The sequence below is a fragment of the Otolemur garnettii genome, unplaced genomic scaffold (genome assembly GCF_000181295.1).
Source record: "Otolemur garnettii isolate 467f Iridium unplaced genomic scaffold, OtoGar3 scaffold00229, whole genome shotgun sequence".
NCBI lineage: Eukaryota > Metazoa > Chordata > Mammalia > Primates > Galagidae > Otolemur > Otolemur garnettii.
Genome location: NW_003852624.1, coordinates 49,052 through 69,881, shown reverse-complemented (window position 1 = coordinate 69,881; position 20,830 = coordinate 49,052). Strand labels below are relative to the sequence as shown.

At 40.6% G+C, this 20,830-nt stretch overlaps 1 protein-coding gene across 3 annotated transcripts in view; it reads right to left on the bottom strand.

The window, feature by feature from the left end:
* RPS6KC1 (ribosomal protein S6 kinase C1) overlaps nt 1–20,830 on the bottom strand; it is a 196,358-nt gene that overhangs the window by 145,026 nt on the left and 30,502 nt on the right. For all 3 annotated transcript variants that reach the window (XM_003802043.2, XM_023508196.1, XM_023508197.1), the window contains one exon: nt 576–691. In XM_003802043.2, coding sequence (XP_003802091.1) covers nt 576–691 — 116 coding nt within the window. The remainder of the gene's footprint in view (nt 1–575; nt 692–20,830) is intronic.

Genomic DNA, 20,830 nt, shown 5'->3' with positions numbered 1-20,830 from the left:
AAAAAAAAACCACTCTTGGGCTCAAGGGATCCTCTTGCCTCAGCCTCCCAAGTAGCTGGGGATATAGGCGCCATACAGGCAATGCCAGGCTATTGTTTTGGAGAGTGGGGTCTAGCTTTTGCTCAGGCTGGTCTCAAACTCATAAGCTCAAGCAATCCACCTGCCTCGGCCTCCCAGAGTGCTGGGATTACAGGCATGAAGCACCACAAGAGCATCTAATATTTTTTAAATCTACTGCAATTACAACAGAGTAGATTAGATCATCTCTAAGCTCTTTATAATAATATTTCTAAAATCTATGAGTCAAAACATACTCTGGAGGCTTGAGGCAGAGGATTGCTTGAGCCCAAGAATTCCAGGCTGTAGTGCACAATGATTGCACCTGACAAAGTAAGACTCTGTCTCAAAAAGACAAAACACATTTCTACACTAAAAATAGAAGACAGTCCATAGACACTGTTATCTAGCTACTAATTTCTACTTTTTTAGTGAATGACATTTTCTATTTCACTTTACCACAAATTAGAAAATGAAAGTATTTAATAACATGAAACATTCCACAGAGACTACCAAACCTTGAAAAAATCTTCAAGCTGTTTACTGTTGTAAAGAGCAGGAATATTGGCAGAGAACTGCAGCAGGTCTTCAGCACACTGTCTTCTCTCTTCAATAACGGCTTCATCAAATCGCCCTAGAGTTAAATAAGAACCAGCACTTAAGGACAGAATGATCAAACACTGATATTATGACAGTTTACGTCCACAGATTACAAAACAGCAACATGCCTGCCGCTGCCTATTTGCTGTACTTTTATGCAAACTTCTAAAGTCAAATCTAGTCTCTACAATTAGAATCAGCAGTACTCTCACTAGAAAACAAACTGTTTCTGATAAAACAAGAAGCAGAGGTGGCAACTGATAAATAAATGATGCATTCATAATCTAGGACCTGTCAATGTAAGAAACTTTCGGTCTAAGAAGCTGGTGATTTAAACTAAACTTGAAAAGGGAATTTTAAAAAGCTCAAATGGTTTTCTATAGTAATTTAATACTGTAATTACTCTTATAATTTTCCCTTTTTTACGCTTTTTGAGTTACAAAGGGGCAGAAGAGAGGAAATTATGAGAACATCTGTATTATCAGTGGGGTCAAAGACCTCAGCTTGAAGCAAAAAGCTTTTATGCTAAACTCCACGTGTGATGCTGTCAGCGCACATGACAGCACACTTGTGAGAAGAAAGAAAACACACCCAGCACCAGATAGTTCTGCTTTACAGGGTGATCGAAAGGTGATTTTCATAGAATTTTTTAAATGATATACACAATTTGAATGCTGATAAGACATTTTCAAATATGATCATTTTGTACTACTCTTGGATTAGACTACCAGTTGGCATTTATCACATGTCATGTATCACGCTAATTGCAATATAGGTTCAAAAAAATACAGAATCAAAAGAGTAGCATCATCACATACTTAAACATTTTAAGGGTTTGTAGAGTGTTATCAGAAAGCTGACACACAAAAGATCCCTGGTTATATAACCCAAGTCAAGAATTTGAAACTAAACTATTAAAATACTCCACTCAGTGTGTCTCATGCTTATGACAAGTATATTTCATGATAACTAAAAGAAGTTTTGGCTTCAGATCTGAGTTCAAATACCAGCTCCATCATTCACGGGCTGTTAAATCTCTATTCCCTCATTTGTAAAATGGAGAGACTCAATCATATCTAACACTAGATACAGTTCCATGCAAGACACACAGTGTCCCTGAATCTTCAAGTGCTATCATAGTAACTAGCATACCAAGTATGCTAGCAAACTTGTGTTGACTTTGTGAATGAATAATGAAAACTTAGATGCCGGGCACAGCGGCTCATACCTATAATCCTTGCACTCTAGGAGGCTGAGGTAGGTGGGTTGCTTGAGCTCAGGAGTTCAACGCCAGCGTGAGCAACAGCAAAATCTCATCTCTAAAAAATAGCCAGGCATTATGGTGACTGCCTGTAGTCTCAGCTCTTGGGAGGCTGAGGCAGAAGGATTGCTTGCACTCAAGAGTTTGAGGTTGTTGTGAACTATGACTTTACAGCACTCTATCCAGGGCAATAATGTGAGAATGTGTAAAAAAAAAAAAAAAAAAGATAAAAAAAAAATTAGAAAATCTTCCCCCCCCCCCAACAAAAGAGCTGTCATACTATGGAACATTCTAACAGGAGATCTTAACAGCAAGTTCACATACAGCCCCATAGGCCACAATTCATGAATAGGTTCCAGAAACAACAATCCTACAGAACTCTAAGACAGCTACATTTTCTGACAATTTTCAGCATCCACAAAGAGCCCAGGGCTCCGTATAGGTTAGCAGGCAAGTGGCACTAAATTAGAGAACCCTAAACATCCAGGATACTGCTTTATTTACTATGGAATAGGTTGCCAGTTACTATCCAAGTATCTGTTCTTGCTTTCTCCCCCACTTTTTAACTGGACACATGGCAGCCCAGGAAAAAAGAGGACAACTGCTAGCTTGCCTTGCAGTTAGGTCTGGCAGACATGAACTAAATTCTAGCAAATAAAATCTAAACAAAAGTTACACTATAACTTTCCAGAAATCTCTTTAAACTACAGCTGACACTGGGTGCCATACACCTAAAACCCCTGCAATTTTGGAGACAAGGAATTGAAAACCAGTGGGCAACATAGTGACACCTTATCTCTACAAAAAAAAATTTTTTTAATTTAGCCAAGGGAGGCCAGGCACAGTGGCTTATGCCTATAATCCTAGCACTCTGGGAAGCCAAGGAGGGTGGCTTGCCTGAGCTCAGGAGTTAAAGACCAGTCTGAGTCACAGTGAGATCCCGTCTCTAAAATTAGCAGGGCATTGTGTCACAGCTCACAGCAACCTCAAACTCTTGGGCTTAAGCAATTCTCTTGCCTCAGCCTCCCAAGTAGCTGGGACTACAGGCACTCGCCACAACACCCAGCTGTTTTTTGGTTGCAGTTGTCATTGTTGTTTAGCTGGCCCAGGCCAGGTTGAAATTCACCAGCCCCAGTGTATGTGGCTGTCACCATAACCACTGTGCTACCGGTGCCAAGCCTGACTTCTCTCTTGTATTAAATTTTGCCACAAGTAACCAAACCTAATATAATCCATTATGCTACATCTGTTTTTCTATTACTTGTCAGTTCATATACAAAAATTATATTAAACTCAATTCTCCCAATGACAATAACACATCTGACACTACTAACTTACCTACCAATAATGTTATCTGGAAACAAACTTCTAAGAACCCCAATAAATAGAGCAAATTATCTGGCCTGAAAACAATCTAAATTATTCAATCATGGGAAAAATCCGTGACCAAACAGTTAAATGCTCAATTCTTCTTTTGCAAGAAAGCAAGAATCATGCTTATTAATACAGTCCAACATATTTATCATTAAAATAAAAGTAAATCTAGCGTCTGTGAATTAACATTTGTAATTTTGTAAACATCCATAATCTTACGACAGAAACCCAGAATGTACACATTATTTTATGCTTCAACCCAACACCACCAACTTATAAAATCTTTAAATGTATTAACTACTTGCTGAGAAATTTCAATGGAAGACCTCTTAAAATTTAGTGATACCCTAAAAAGATCTTATTTCTATCTAGACACATACAAAAAATAGGGCTTTAATCCTAGTGTGATTCACCCCACACTAGATTAAAAAGCTTAAGGAATAGAATAAATACATCAAAAGCATGTGCTGTACTTCTATGCATTTCTATCTTACCTACTAACCTTGGACAAGCAGAAATGAATTAGGACATTTTTTCAGAGTTGAGTGCATCTAAAAATAAAGGCTTATGCATTAAAAGCTTCAATTACATTGAACTCTATCATCGGGATACATACAATGAAGGAACACGCTTGTTTGTTTTTAAAATATTTCATAGTAACAACAAAAATAGTATTGGTAGCATAAGCAAAAAAATACAGATGCCCTCTACATATAAGATCACCTAATTTAAAAAAAAAATTTTAAAGAGTAGCAAGACTCTATATAGAGTCATCCTAACAGCAGACAACACCCCTGTGATGAGTCTCTAATTGTTTATCCTTAAATATAATCAAAATTCCACTTGAAAGCCTGTAACAACATGAGAAATCATAATCAGGTGCTTCTATTGCAGCTTTAAATTTTCATTCACAGTGCAAACATTTATATTCCTGTGAACAGAGTAGAAAAATTACAGGTAAAGATACAAAATGCAAAACAAATTATTTCTAAGGTTTACTTGGCTGACTCTCTTATTAGGGGGCTAGCGCATCTAGTGACTTTAAGCTGAAGCTAGTGCTCAATGGCCACTCCCAAAATCCCGGGGTCCTTAAGAATTATGCTAAATCTACCCTGCCTGTGTTCTATAAATGGAACAACAAAGCCTGGATGACAACATGATTAACTACCCTTCAGACCTACCCTTCAGAAAAACAGATTTCTTTCAAAATATTACTGCTCACTGATAATATACCTAGTCACCAAAGACCTCTGACAGAGATGTATAGGAAGAAAAACAGGCTCGGTGCCTGTAGTTCAGTGGTTACAGCACCAGCCACATGTACCAGAGCTGGTGGGTTAGAACACGGCCTGGGCCTGCTAAACAACAATAACCACAATAACAAAAAAATAGTCGGGCATTATGGTGGGCGCCTGTAGTCCCAGCCCAAAAGTTGGAGGTTGCTGTGAGCTGTGACACCACTGCACTCTACAAATATGTCATAGATACTGATTCTTCTGGTAGATACAAATAAAGTAAATTGAAAACCTTCTGAAAAGGATTCACCACCCTACATGCCATTATGGACATTCATGATTCACGGGAAGAGATCAAAAAATCAACATTAACAGGAATTTGAAAGAAGTTGATTCCAACACTCATGAATGACTGAGGGTTTCAAAACTTCAGTGGAGGCTCAGCACCTGTGGCTCAAGTGGCTAAGGCACCAGCCACATACACCTAAGGTGGCAGGTTTGAATCCAGCCCGGGCCCGCCAAAACAACAACGGCTGCAACCAAAAAATGGCCAGGCGTTGTGGCAGGCGCCTGTGGTCCCAGCTACTTGGGAGGCTGAGGCAGGAGATTTGCATGAGCCCAGAAGTTGGAGGTTGCTGTGAGCGTGATGCCACAGAACTCTACCCAGGGGGATAGCTTGAGTCTCTGTCTCAAAAAAAAAAAAAAAAAAGACTTCAGTGGAGGAAGCAACTGTAGATGTAGTAGAAACAGCAAGAGATTTTCAACTACAAGTAGACTCTGCGAAGAGGGGACTGAATTGCTGCAATCTCATGACCAAACATGAACAGATGAGGAGCTGCTCATCTGTGGTTTCTTTTTTTTTTTTTTTTTTGAGACAGAGCCTCAAGCTGTCCCCCTGGGCAGAGTGCCGTGGCATTACAGCTCACAGCAACCTCCAACTCCTAGGCTCAAGCGAGTCTCCTGCCTCCGCCTCCCAAGTAGCTGGGACCACAGGCGCCCGCCACAACGTCCGGCTATTTTTTGGTTGCAGCCGTCCTTGTTGTTTGGCGGGTCCCGGCTGGGGATTCGAACCCGCCACCTTAGGTGTACGTGGCTGGCGCCTCAGCCGGTTGAGCTATAGGTGCCGAGCCTCATCTGTGGTTTCTTAAAATGGATTCTGCTCCTGGTGAAGATGCTGTGAGGATTGTTGAAATGACAAAAAAGATTCAGAACATTACATAAACTTAGCTTGTAAAGCAGCAACATGGTCTGACTCCAATTTTGAAAGAATACTATCAAATAGCATCATATACTATACAGAAATCTCTTGGAAAGGAAGAGTCTATCAATGTGGCAAATTTCACTATTGTTGCTTTATTTTAGGAAATTGCCATAGCCTCCCCAAGCTTCAGGAGCCACCACCCTGATCAGCTAGCAGCTATCAACACTGAAACAAGACCCTCCACCAGCAAAAAGACTACAACTCGCTAAAGGCTCAGATGATTGTTACCATTTCTTATAAAGTATTTTTAAATTAAGGTATATCCATGGCTTTTTAAGACACAATGTTACTACACACTTAATAGACTATGGTATAGTATAAGCATAACCTTTATGCACTGGGAAACAAAGAAAATTATGCAACTTAACCATAACATTCACTTTATTGTAAACTAAACCTGTAATATCTTCAAGGTAAGTCTGTATTACATAAATTCTGTGTTTGTGTATGAGAGAGAGAGAGAGAGATAAGCCACTTTCCCATGCCCAAATACCCCAAAATGGTTTATAAAAAACTGTAGGAGGAAATTAAATCCAAACATTCTAACTAAGCTCATTAATCACTGGAAATAAAACCTGTTTGATTTATAAGCTGCCTTTGGATTTTCTCTGCTTTGTTTATTATTTAGAACTCCTAGGTAGTTGAATTTATAACATTTTAAAAATGCAAATGTCAATCATCAAAAGCTAGTTTATAAAAACTAAAATTTATCCAGAAAAGCATACAACTATAAATTCTTTTTTTAAAATATTTTAAACGGCTCAGCACCTATAGCTCAACGGCTAGGGTGCAGGCCACATACACCAGAGCTGGCAGGTTCGAACCCAACCCGAGCCTGCCAAGCAACAATGACAACTACAACCAAAAAGTAGCCGGGTGTTGTGGCAGGCACCTGTGCCAGCAACTTGGGAGGCTGAGGCAAGAGAATCACTTAAGCCCAAGAGTTTGAGTTGTGATGCCATGGCACTCTACCCAGGGCAGTAGCTTGAGACTCTGTCTCAAAAAATAAAAATAAAAATCATACATATAAAATGTTTTTTGTAAAGACAGGGTCTATGTTGCCCAGGCTGGTCTTAAACTCTTAGCCTTAAACAATCCTCCTACCTTGGCTTTCCAAAGTGCTGGGATGGTCAAGTGAGCCACTACACCTAGCCATGAAGATTCTTACCTGTATCAAAATTTCATTCACAAAGTAAAAACAAAAAGAGAGAAACCAAGATTCTCAGGTGTGAATTCTCCGTAGTCAAAAAGTATCTGGAACACATCTCTAGTTAAACAAGTTGGATTTATTACTTCCTCCAAATAAGAATACACACCACTGGGAAGCCTGGCACATTTCACTAAGAGAATGTTAGAAAGGACTTAGAGGATATTGGCTTGTGTTAGATGCTTTGGGGAAAGGTTCGAGGAAGTAGATTTTGCTCTGGTTTGGATGTTATAAGAAAGTGGAGGTAATTCTGATTCTATGAATTCTACCTAACTCCATGGTTCCAAGATTTTTAATGAATCTCATTAGGAGGTGGGAAGAATTAAGTGATACTAAGTCTGTGATTCATAAAGCAATAGTTATTAATAGTAGCCAGGATGAGGATGTTTGAAGATTTTTATGACTTGAAAAATGCTCCTCTTGTTGTCTATGTTCAGACACGATCACAGGATGGCCTTGTTTTTGTCATCGTCCAAAGACACAGAACAAGCTTATCTGATGTTCTATGAAACTGTTTATATCCAACAAGTGAACAGTATAGCCTAGGTATAAAGGCCAAGCCAACACTAAGATATACCAAGGTCTGACAGTACCAGGCCAGTTCTTTTTTTTTTTTTTTTGCAGTTTTTGGCCAGGGCTGGGTTTGAACCTGCCACATCCGGCATATGGGACTGGCGCCCTACCCTTTTGAGCCACAGGCGCCGCCCGCCAGGCCAGTTCTTAACTGTCAGGAACATCCTGTCTCTTTGTCAAAAGAAATCATAATCTGATGTCAGATATAACAAAAAGGACAAAAAAACAATGATTTAACCTGAAGTAAAAAATCATGTTAGCACAAGTCTATGGGGATAATGCCACGAAGAAAACGGCAGTGTACAAAAGGATTAAATGTTTTTCTGAGGGGAGAGAAGGCATCACTGGTGAAGACAGGACAGGGAAGCTAGTAAAAAAGAAACTGATAAAAACATTACATAAAATTTGTCAATTGTGCATCAAAATTGTCAGATGACAAGGAGAAGCATAGCACACCATATAAACATCGATAAAGAAACAGGGAAATCTTAACTGAAAATCTTGCCCAACAACTTGTGGCTCTTGTATCACAACAATGCACCAGCTCACAAGGCATTGGCTGTAAGAGTTTTTACCCAGCACACAAACAAATGTATTAGAACACCCTTCCTGCTCACCTGATCTGGCCCCAAATGATTTTTTTTCTTTACCTGAAGATAAAGGAAATAGTTAAAGGAAGACATTTTGATGATATCTGGGACATCAAGGGTAGGTAACATATCAACAGCTCTGATGGCCATTCCGGAAAAAAGAGTTCCAAAATTGCTTGGAAAGGTGGACTAGGCACTGGTGTGGGGGAATAGCTTCCCAAGAGGAACACTCCAAAGGTGACCTTAATGATATTCACCCATGAGGTAAGTGTATGTAGTACTTCTTGTAGGATGAGTTCCCAAACTTAACTGTCTGACCTCATATCCCTGTCTTACTAATAAGAAAACTAGAGTTAGATGTTAATTTGCATCAAACTACACTGGAAGAAAACAACGGACAGAAGATTTGGGTCTAAATCTATCTGACTGCAAAACGCATGTCCTTTTCGCTACCACTAACAATAGTAACTACGATAGGATTCCTTTGCTGCTGAGGTTTACTTACCAAAGTGTGAGAAGAGCTAAAAAGATAGATGATTAGTCAACAATTCCCTCCACACAACCACAACTGCTGCCTATAAGGTTCACTACAGTTATCAAGTATTACAAATGGATCGCACCATTTACTGAAAGAGATAAATTTCTTACTTATTAAGATTAATAAGAAACTTTCATTCTATATATGGAAGAATGTGGAGAAAAGCTGAGGATAATCTATTATCAATAGACAATAATAACTAAGAATTTCAACCAACTTAGAAGCCAGTCTCTTTTACCAGTGACAAGCTTATCATTTAAGAAGCTAGTTTGTGGCGGTGCCTATGGCTCAGTGGGTAGGGCACCGGCCCCATATACCAAAGGTGGTAGGCTCGAACCCAACCTGGGTCAAACTACAACAAAAAGGTAGCCAGGCATTGTGGCAGACACCAGTATACTGTCCCAGCTACTCAGAAGGCTGAGGCAAGAGAATCGCCTGAGCCCAGGAGTTGGAAGTTGCTGTGAGCTGTAATAGTATAGGACTCTACAGAGGGTGATAAGATGAAACTCTGTCTGTTAAAAAAAAAAAAAAGCTAGGTTGTGTCTTCCAATTTTAAAGATACCCATGTACAATTTAATTCCACAATTTAGAAAGTACAAAGCAAAAAGTAAAAATACCTCTCGCTCCCTCAGAGGTACATATGGTATACAAACACGTATAGGTTTAAGAATTTATACAAATATGTATGTATAAAAGTTTATTTACATATAGATGTGATTTTACTAAACATCACTATGCAACATTTGTTTTCTTTAACTTAAAAATTTATCCTTCCATACAAGTGTATCTCAAATAGCCACAGAACTCTATTAATTGGCTGAACTGTGCTGGGCCCAGTGGCTTGCACCTATAATCCTAACACTCTAAGGCCAAGGCAGGTGGATTGCTTGAGTTCAGTAGTTCAAGACCAGCTTTGAGCAAGAGCAAGACTGTCTCTACTAAAAATAGGAAAAAAAAAAAAAAAGCTGGGTGTCGTGCCACACACCTATAGTCCCAGCTACTCAGGAAGCTAAGGCAAGAGGACTGCAAAAGCCCAAGAATTTGAGGTTGCTCTGAGCTATGATACCATGGCACTCCACCCAGGGCAACAGAGTGAGACTCTGTCTCCAAAAAAAAAGAATTGGCTAAATTGTGACACATCTATCATCTATATAATCATAAGCTAAGAAACATTCAATTTCTTTTCAGTTTTCTTCTATTGAAAATAATGTTGCAATTAACACCTGCGTGTGTGTGTGGCTGTGCGTGCTCACAAATGCATTCTCAAAGTGTGGTCCAGAGACTGCTGAGGGCCCCCACACCTAACAGCCTTTCAGGCAGTCAACAATGCTGAAACCATTTTCATAATAATACAGACAGTAGTTACATTTTTCACCCCATAACATTTGTACTGATGGTCTAAAAATAATGGAGGTAAAATTGACTTCTCAAGATGAATCAAAGCAACAGTACCAAGCTAAATTTACCAATAATCATTATATTCCTTACTGCCACTCACTGATTTAAAAAAAAAAAAAAATTAATGCCAATTTCACTTAAGAATGAGCTTGATGAAGCAGTGAAAACTATTAACTTTGCTAAATCTCAAGCCTTAAGAATATTTCCTTTCAAAATTCTGTGAAACAAAACAAAATACAATAAACTATTCAGACTTGGATGTTGACCAATTAGCTCTGTAAAAATAAAAAAATAGAGCTTAACACTTCAGCCTAACATTTTCATAAGTGTCCTTTTATGTTAACATGTATATTTTTTAATTTAATTTTTAAAATATCTAGTATGATAAACATTAATAGCTATAACCCACACAAAGAGCAGTTCTTTAAGTCCTCAATTAATTTTTAAGAATATAAAGAGGTCTTCTAAGATCGAAACATTTAATAACCACTGATATCTGTATCTTCCACGTAGACATGAGTATAAAAGTATAGGAAAATTCATTAAAAACAGAATTACAGCCACACGTAGTGGCTCATGCCTTTAATCCTAGCATTCCAGGAGGCCAATATGGGAAGATCCCCCAAGCTCAGGAGTTCAAGAAATCCCTGAGGAAAGCGAGATTCCCATCTCTATTAAAAACAGAAAAATCAGCTGAGCATAAGACCACTCAACTTGGCAATGCCCCCAAAGCTGGCACCCATACACATACCCCACCTACAGGCCTGGGGACTGGCCTGCCCAGGCCATCAACAGCCAGCATCAACATAGCACAGATCAGACAGTTGTCACACCACTACTACTGCCATCACCCACACCATACCCAATGCTCAGGGTCCTGAGGACCTGCCTACTGCCAAGCCAACCACTGCCACTGCCAGCACCTGAGCAAGCCACCTGGAGGACCAAAAACAGGCACACTCAGCCCACTGCTACTACAAGTGGCAAGAATTAAAAAGAATGAACAAAACCTACATCATATACAGGACATCATAAAGCAACTAAATACTCAAATTTTCAATATCACACCCTATGTGACAGAGCGAGACCCTGTCTCTAAAAAATAAAAAGTCAAAGACAAAAAGAAAATTCTAAAAACAACAAAAGAAAAGCATTTAGTCACTTTTAAGGGAAACCTCCATCAAACTAACAATGGATTTCTCAGGAGAAAACTTGTAGGCCAGGAGAGACTGGGATGATACAAAATACTGAAAGAACTACCAACCAAGAATACTATGCCCAGGAAATTTACCCTTCATTAGCAGAGGAAAAATAAAGTCTTTCCCAGAAAAGCCACTAAACCAGCCCTACCAGAAATGCATAAAGGGTCCTACTCCAGAAAATGAAAGGACAGTATCTACCTTCATAAAAACATGAAAACATTTAAAATCCACCAGTACAGCAAACAAAAGTAAGGAAAAGACTCAAATGTTACCACCGCAGAAAACCACCAACCCACAACGACAAACAATAATAAAGAAAGAAAGGAATAAAGGATAAATATAATAATCAGAATTCAATTAATAAAGTGACAGGAATAACCCTTGCATGTCAGTAATAATCATGAATGTAAATGTAATGCACTTTCCACTTTTAAGATTTAAACTTACCAAAAGAATTTATTAAAAAAACCCATAACCTAACTATATAGTGCCTACTAAAAAAAAACCATCTCACCTATAAAGGCACATATAAACTGAAAGCAAAGGAATGGGAAAAGATATTTCATTCAAACAGAAACAAAAAGCAAGTAGGAATAGCTACATGTATATCAGATAAAACAGATTTTAAGTCAAAATCAGTAATAAGAGACAAAGAATGCCATTTTATAATGATAAAGGTATCAACTCAGCAAAAGGAGATAACAATTCTAAATACATACATACTCAACACTAGAGCATTAAGATATACACAACAATATTATTAGATCACAATACAGTAAGAGTTGGGGATTTCAGCATAGCCCTCAAAACATGAGACAGAGCACCTAGACAGAAATCCAACAAAGAAATACTGATTTAAGCTACATGTTAAACCAAAAGGACATAATAGACATTTAAAGAACATTTCATCCAGTGGCACCCGTGGCACAGTGGTTAGGGTACCAGCCACATACACCAAGAGTTGGTGGCTGCTGTGAGCTATGATGCCATAGTACTCTACCCAGGGCAATAGCTTGAGACTGTCTCTCATTTTGGGGGGGGGGGGACACAGCCTGTCCCCCTGGGTAGAGCTGTCCCCCTGGGTAGAGCTCTGTGATGTCACAGCTCACAGCAACCTCCAACTCTTGGGCTTAAGCAAGTTTCCTGCCTCCGCCTCCCAAGTAGCTGGGACCACAGATGCCCGCCACAACGCCTAGCTATTTTTTTTGGTTGCAGCCATCATTGCTGTTTGGCGGGCCCAGGCTGGATTCAAACACGCCCGCCACCTTAGGTGTATGTGGCTGGCGCCTTAGCCACTTGAGCCACAGGCACTGAGCCGAGACTGTCTCTTTAAAAAAGAGAGAGAACATTTCATCTAATTGCTGCAGACGACACATTCTCATCAGTACATGGAACATTCTCCAGGAAAGACCACATCTTAGGACACAAAATAAATCTCAATAAATTTTTAATTATCAAAATCATATGAAGTATCTTCTCAGACTACAATGGAACAAAAGTAGAAAGCAGCAGGAAATGGAAGTTTAGAAACTGTATAAATACATGGAAATTGAACAATATATTCCTAAATGACTATTGAATGAAGACATTGTTTTTTTTTTTTTTTGCAGTCTTTGGCCAGGGCTAGATTTGAACCCGCCACCTCTGGCATATGGGGCTGGCGCTCTACTCCTTGAGTCACAGGCACTGTGCCCCGAAGAAATTTTTTAAAAAAATTTTTAGGCCAGGATTAGTGGCTCACTCCTATAATCCTAGCAGTCTGGGAGGGTGAGATGGGTAGATTACCTTAGCTCACAGGTTCAAGACCAGCTTGGTCTCTAGTACAGCAAGACCCTATCTCAAAAAAAAAAAAAAAATAGCCGGCATTGTGGCAGGCACCTATAGTCCCAGCTACTTGGGAGGCTGAGGTAAGAGAATTGCTTGAGCCCATGGGTTTGAAGTTGCTGTGAGCTATGACACTACAGCACTCCACTGAGTGTGACAAAGTGAAACTCTATCTCAAAAAAAGAAAAAAATTTTTAAATGCAAACTGAAACACAACATAACAAAACCTTTAAGATATAGTAATAAAAGGACTAACAAAGAAGTTTATAGCAATAAATACCTACATCAAAAAGGAAAAAGAGGCTTGGCGCCTGTGGCTCAAGTGGCTAAGGCACCAGCCACATACACCTAAGGTGGTAGGTTCGAATCCAGCCCGGGCCCCCCGAAACAATAATAATGGCTGCAGCCAAAAAAAAAAAAAAAAATAGCCAGGCGTTGTGGCGGGCACCTGTGGTCCCAGCTACTTGGGAGGCTGAGGCAGAAGACTCACTTGAGCCCAGGAGTTGGAGGTTGCTGTGAGCTATGATGCCATAGCACTCTACCCAGGGGGATAGCTTGAGGCTCTGTCTCAAAAAAAAAAAAAAGGAAAAAGACTTCAGCAATCTAACAATGTACCTCAAAGAATTAGAAAAGCAGGAACAAACCAAACCCAAATTAATATAAGAAAAGAAATTAAACATCACAGCAGAATTAAACAAAACAGAGGCTAAAAAAAATACCAAGAACAACAAAATTAAAAGTTGGGTTTTTTGTAAAAGATAAATCACTAACTACACTAACCAAGAAAAAAAGAAAAAGACCCAAACAAAATCAGAAAGGAAATAGAGACGTTACAACTGATACTATGGAAATACAAAAAAAGTATTAGAGACTATTAGGAACTATGTACCAACAAACTAGAACACCTAGAAGAAATGAATAAATTCCGAGACACATAGCAACCTACTGAGATTGAATCAGGAAGAATCAAAAAACACAAAAAAGACCAACAATGAGTAATGAAACTGAATCAATTAACAGTCTCTCAACCAAAAAACTCCAGTCTTGGATGGCTTCACTGCCAAATTCTAACAAACTTACAAGGAAGAAATAACACTAAACCACCTTAAACTTTTTTAAAAAGGGAAGAAAGGGGAATTCTCCTTAATTCCTTCTTTGGGGCTAATATTACCTAGACAAGGATGCAACTAAAAAGAAAACTGCAGGTCAATATCCTAAATGACCAGTGAAACAAAAATCCTCAACAAGATACTAGCAAACCAAATCCAACAACACATCAAAAACATAGATTATGACCAAGTGGAATTTATCCCAGCAACGTAAGGATAGCTCAACATATGCAAATCAATAAACATATCAACAGAATTTTGGACAAAAAACAATATGATGATCTCAGTAAGTACCAAAAGGCACTTGATAAAATTCAACATTCTTTCATGATAAAAACTCTCAACAAATTAGGCATAGGAAGAATGTACTTCAAGATAATAAAGGTTACATATGACAAATCCACAGCTTACATCATACTTAATGAAGAAAAGCTGAAAGTCTTTCTTCTAAGAACTAGAACAAGGCAAGGATGCCCACTTTCACCACTCCTGTTCAACACTGTAATAGAAATCCTAAACAGAGAAATCAAAGTGAAAAAAACGAAAAAGCATCTAAACAGTTAAAGAGGAAGTCAAACCATCCCTCTTTGCAGATAGCATGATCTTATATGCAGAAAAACCTAAAACCTCCACCAAAACACTCTTATACCCGATAAATAAATTCAGTAAAGTTGCAGGACATAAATAAACATACAAAAAGAGTAGCACTTCTACATACACCAATAAAGAACTAGCAAAGAAATCAAGAAGTCAATCCCGAGGATATTTGGGATGCCTCCGGAGCCTCAGAGTCTTTGGCCGTCAGTAGGTGGGTGATATACAGATCTTCTCTTATTTGCGGCTGTGGATGCCTTTCAGCACTGCCTTCTTGGCCTTCAATGCCTTTGCTTTGGCTTCAGGAGGAGCAGGCGCTTCCTTCTTCACTTTCAGCGCCATCTTGTGAAAACCTTTTTTTTTTTTTTTTGAGACAGAGTCTCAAGCTGTCGCCCTGGGTAGAATACCATGGCATCACAGCTCACAGCAACCTCCAGCTCCTGGGCTTACGTGATTCTCTTACCTCAGCCTTCCAAGTACCTGGGACTACAGGCGCCCACCACAATGTCCGGCTATTTTTTGGTTGTAGTTGTCATTGTTGTTTGGAAGGGCCAGGCTGGATTCGAACTTGCCAGCTCTGGTGTATGCAGCTGGTGCCTTAGCTGCTTGAGCTACAGGCGCCAAGCCAGAAAAAGATAAAGATATTCTCTATTCAAGGAATGAAAATAGGACACCAGAAGGGGAACTCCAGGCTGAGACAAATAATGGCCACCCTCTCCTCAACAGGGGGAGAAGGTGGTCCCTATACCCTCATGGTCAGTTTAGGCCCCTGTCCTCACTCTGCCCCACCTACCCTGGGACTAGGGTGGTCAGTAACCCAGCCTGCTGTGCCTCAGCCCCCCTTCCCTAACAAAGAATAGTATCTTGGGGGAGGGGATTATGTGGGCAGAAGAGGAGCCAATGAGGATGAACATTTGGTGCTGGTAGCAGCAATGACAATGTTGAAGAATGGAGCATGAAAGAAAAAAACAACACAACTGTCCACAGGTAGTTTGTGAATAAACGAAAGGTGGAACTAGTACCTTGGGGGTTGAGGAGGAGCAGGAGGATGGGGTGTGGGCAGGGTGAGCCCCAGCTGCAGGGGCACTCACAGCAGATAGAGTAAGGCAAGCAGACCCAGCCCACCTTATATAGCTGCTGCAGGGAATCTGGGCCTCTCCTGGAAAAGGGACAGGGGACTTTCTTCTAGGATTCCAATAGTCTCAGATCCCAGGTGGAGAGAAAGGTGAGCTAGGAGCCCTGTGTTAAGGGGGAATGGACCCATACCCATCCCCCCTTTCTTCCTGTACCCTAAGGGGCTCTTCAATCTAGTACAGGGACTAGGGAAGGTAGGGAAAGAAGAAAAGTGGGTGTGAGGTCCACATGGTCACAAAGACATAGGCTGGCTGGGGGCTTCCTGGGGGCTTCCCTCTCCATTGGCCACACCTGTTACCAGGACAGTGGAGTGGGGCATGCCAGAATGAGATAGGGCTTAGGCCCCTTTTCAGGCCAGGGGAAGCCAAAGGGAACAGTTTGGAACAGAGAGGGTCGCCAAAGCAAGAGCCCAGAGAAGAGTGTCCCCACTGTCAAGGGAGTGGAGACACAGCAGGCGCAGAGTGCAGCTAAGTGGGATGTTAGCCTTGTCCAGGAGGGCAAGTGTGTATGCATGGGTTGGAGGGGTGGCTGGGAACCAAGGTCAGGGGAAACCTGCTCCCCACACAGCCTAGAGGGGCCCCAGCAGCTGGTGTTGTATAGTGTGGAGGTGAGGGTGGTGGGGGCTGGCCGAAGCAATGGTGATGAAGGCCTGGGAGTTGGGGGAAAAGGGAGGGCAGTGGGAGCAGAGCAAACAGTCCTCTCCCAGAAAGAAACTGCTCCTCATTGAAGAGAGCAGGCTGCAGGCACCGTCACTGCTCCGCTTCTCAGGACTCCTGCAAGGTACCCTTCTCTTCCTCCTCCTCCAGTTTTTTTGGGTCTGCCCCTTAGTTTGCTTCCTGGAGTTGTGGTGGTCTTCAAGGTCTTGGCAGTGCCCTTGTTTTTGCTTCCCTTTGGTCAGCCCCGAGGTCTCTTAGATGTTGGTACTTCACTGAGCTCCTTCTGACTTCCTACTAGCGGTGTGCCAGGACTCACCAGAGGCTGCCTGCGTGGCCCGCCTCCACCTCAATTCTCAGAGCTGTCCTTTTCCAGCATGAGACCAGAGGCTGGCTAGACTTTCGATTCATTCATCTTCCTTCCTATACAATTAGATGGAAGAGGAATGGCTAGGATCCACGAGCCTGAGGGCCGGCCTACACACTCGGGCTGCCGGGAGTCACCATGCTGGGCACTGAGGACTGGCCTGCCTCTGCCACTACTGCCACTGGTAACAAATATGGATGCCTTCTTGGAGCCCTGTCAGTGCCAGAAATAGTCCTAGCTCGGAGTCCCTATTAGAGGCTAAGTTCTAATGTTTAATGGGTATAGTTTAACTATAGTTAACAGCAGCATTTTGTGTATTTCCTTTTTATATATATGTTGCTTGGGATTCACTGAGGGTACAAAGAACTAGGCTACACTGATTACATTTGTTAAAGTCCTTCTTATAGTTGTGTCCCACCCCAAGAGGTATGACCGTTGGGTGAGCCCCAACCCCCCCCTTCTCCCCTCTCCCTCATTCCCCTATCCCACGCCTTGGATTACCTCACCTTCATATTAGAATTGAGTACACTGGATTGTTTCTTGTTTCTCAATGCTTGTGATACTTTACTAAGAAGAATGTGTTCCATCTACATCCAAGTTAATACAAAAGATATAAAGTCTCCTTTTTTAATGGCTGAATAGTATTCCATGGTATACATATACCACAGCTTGTTAATCTATTCCTGGGTTGGTAGGCATTTAGGCTGTTTCCGTATTTTGGCGATTGTAAATTGAGCTATGCTAAACAATCTAGTGCAAATGTTCTTATGATAAAAGGATTTTTTTTCTTCAGGGTAGATGCCTAGTAATGGGATTGCAGGATCAAATGACAGGTCTAGTTTGAGTTCTTTGAGGCTTCTCCATACCTCCTTCCAAAAAGGTTGTATTAGTTTGCAGTCCCACCAGCAGTGTAAAAGTCTTCCCTTTTCTCCACATCCATGTCAGCATCTATAGCTTTGAGATTTTGTGATGTGGGCCATTCTGGGGTTAGGTGATATCTCAGGGTAGTTTTGATTTGCATTTCTCTGATGATTAAGGACAATGAGCATTTTTCCATGTTTGTTAGCTGTTTGTCTTCTTTAGAGAAGGTTCTATTCATGTCTATTGCTCAGTGACATATGGGATTATTTGGTCTTTTTTCATTGATTAATTTGAGTTCTCTGTAGATCCTGGTTACCAAGCTTTTATCTGATTAATAATATGCAAATATCTTTTCCAATTCTGAAGGTTGTCTATTTGCTCTTGTGGTTGTTTCCATAGCTGTACAGAAGTTTTTGAGTTTAATTAAGTCCCATGTGTTTCTTTTTGTTGTTGTTCTAATTGCCACAGAAGTCTTCTTCATAAAATCTTTCCCCAGGTGGATATCTTCAAGTGTTTTCCCCATACTTTCTTCAAGGATTTTTATTGTTTCATGCTTTAGATTTAAATCTTTTGTCCATCTAGAATCAATTTTTGTAAGTGATAAGACATGCAGGCCCAGGTTCAGTCCTTTTTTTTCCCCCAGGTTCAGTCTTTTACATGTGGTTATTCAGCTCTCCCAACACCATTTACTGAATAGGGATTCTTTCCCCAGTGTAAATTCTTATGTACTTTATCAAATATCAAGTGGCAATAAGATGTTAGTTTCATCTCATGGTTTTCTATTTGGTTCCAAATGTCAATGTCTCCATTTGTGTACCAATACTATGCTATTTTGATCACTATGGCCTCATAGTATAGCCTAAAGTCTGGTACGGTGATACCCCCAGCTTTGTTTTTATTACTAAGAATTGCCTTGGCTATAATGGAGTTTTTCTGGTTCCATACAAAATGAAGAATTTTTTTCCCAAATATTCAAAGTATGATGATGGTTTTTTTTTTTTTTTGAGACAGGAGCCTCAAGCTGTCCCCCTGGGTAGAGTGCCGTAGCATCAAAGCTCACAGCAACCTCCAATTCCTGGGCTCAAGCGAGTCTCCTGCCTCAGCCTCCCAAGTAGCTGGGACCACAGGCGCCCACCACAATGCCCGGCTATTTTTTGGTTGTAGCCGTCACTGTTGTTTGGCGGGCCAGGGCTGGATTTGAACCCGCCACCTTGGGTGTATGTGGCTGGCGCCTTAGCCACTTGAGCCACAGGCGCCCAGCCTGATGATGGTTTTTTAATGGATGGGGATTAAATTGAATCTGTAGATTGCTTTGGGAAATATAGACTTTTTTTTTCTTTTTTTTTTTTGCAATTTTGGCCAGGGCTGGGTTTGAACCCACCACCTCCAGCATATGGGGTTGACACCCTACTCCTTTGAGTCACAGGCGCCGCCCTTTTATTTATTTATTTTTCTTCTTAAGAGAGAATCTCAGTATGTTACCCTCAGTAGAATACTGTGGCATTACAGCTCATAGCAACCTCAAACTCTTGGGCTTAAGTGATTCTCTTGCCTTAGCCTCCCAAGTAGCTGGGACTATAGGCGCCTGCCACACGCCGAGCTATTTTTGTTGCAGTTTTTTAGCTGGCCCAGGCCAGGCTCAAACCCACCACCCTTGGTGTATGTGGCTGGCGCTCTAACCACTGTGCTATGGGCACCAAGCCTGGGAAATATAGACATTTTGACAATGTTGATTCTTCCCAGCCATAAGCATGGTATGTTCTTCCATTTGTTAATATCTTCTGCTATTTCTTTTCTTAGGGTTTCATAATTTTCTTCATAGAGGTCCTTCACCTCTTTTTGTTAGATATATTCCTAGGTTGTTTTTGTTTTTGTTTTAGAGTTCCTATAAAAGGAACTGTGTCCTTGATTAGCTTCTCATCTTGGCTATTATTGGCATATACAAAGGCTACTGAATTGCAGACATTGATTTTATATCCTGAGACATTACTGTATTTTTTTTTTTTTAATCACTTCCAGGTATCTTGTAAGTGGTTGAGTCTCTGGGGTTCTCTATCATCAGCAAAGAGCGAGACTTTAACCTTCTATGCCCCATGTGGATGCCCAATATTTCCTTCTCTTGCCCGATTGTATTGGCTAGAACTTCCAACACTATGTGGTAACAGAGGACAACTTTGTGTGGTTCCAGTTCTCAGTGGAAAAGCTTTCCATTTTACTCCATTCAGTATACTATTAGCTGTGGGTTTGTCATAGATAGCTCTGTTTAAAAAACATGCCACCTATGCCTATATTCTTCAGTACTCTAATTAGAAAAGGATGCTGAATTCTATCAAATGGTTTTTCTGCATTTATTGAAAGGATCACATGGTCTTTGTTTTTGCTTATGTTGACTTGGTGAATTACGTGTATAGAATTGTGTATGTTAAACCAGCCTTGCATCCCTGGGCTGAAACCTACTTGTTTATGATGAATGATATTTTAATGTGTAGCTGTAATCTATTGGCTAGGATTTAATTGAGAACTTTTGCATCTATATTCATTAGTGAAATTGGTCTGAAATTCTCTTTTTTAGTTGGGGTTTTTCTTGGTTTTGGTATCAGGATGATGTTTGCTTAGTCAAAGTGTTGGAAAAGATTCCTTCCTTCTCAATTTTTTAGAATAATTTCTGGAGCATGGATATAAGCTCTTCTTTGAAAGTTTGACAGAATTCTGGTGTGAGGGCTTGGTGCCTATAGATCAGTGGTTAGGGCACTGGCCACATACACAGGGGCTGGTGGGTTCAAACCCAGCCCCAGCATACTAAACAAGGACAACTACAAAACAAACAAACAAACAAAAAAAAAAGCCAGGTGCTGTGCCTGGCACCTGTAGTCCCAGCTACTTGAGAGGCTGAGGCAAGAGAATCATTTAAGCCCCAGAGTTTGAGGTTGCTGTGAGCTCTGACGCCACAGAACTCTACCAAGGGCAACATACTGAGACTCTGTCAAAAAAA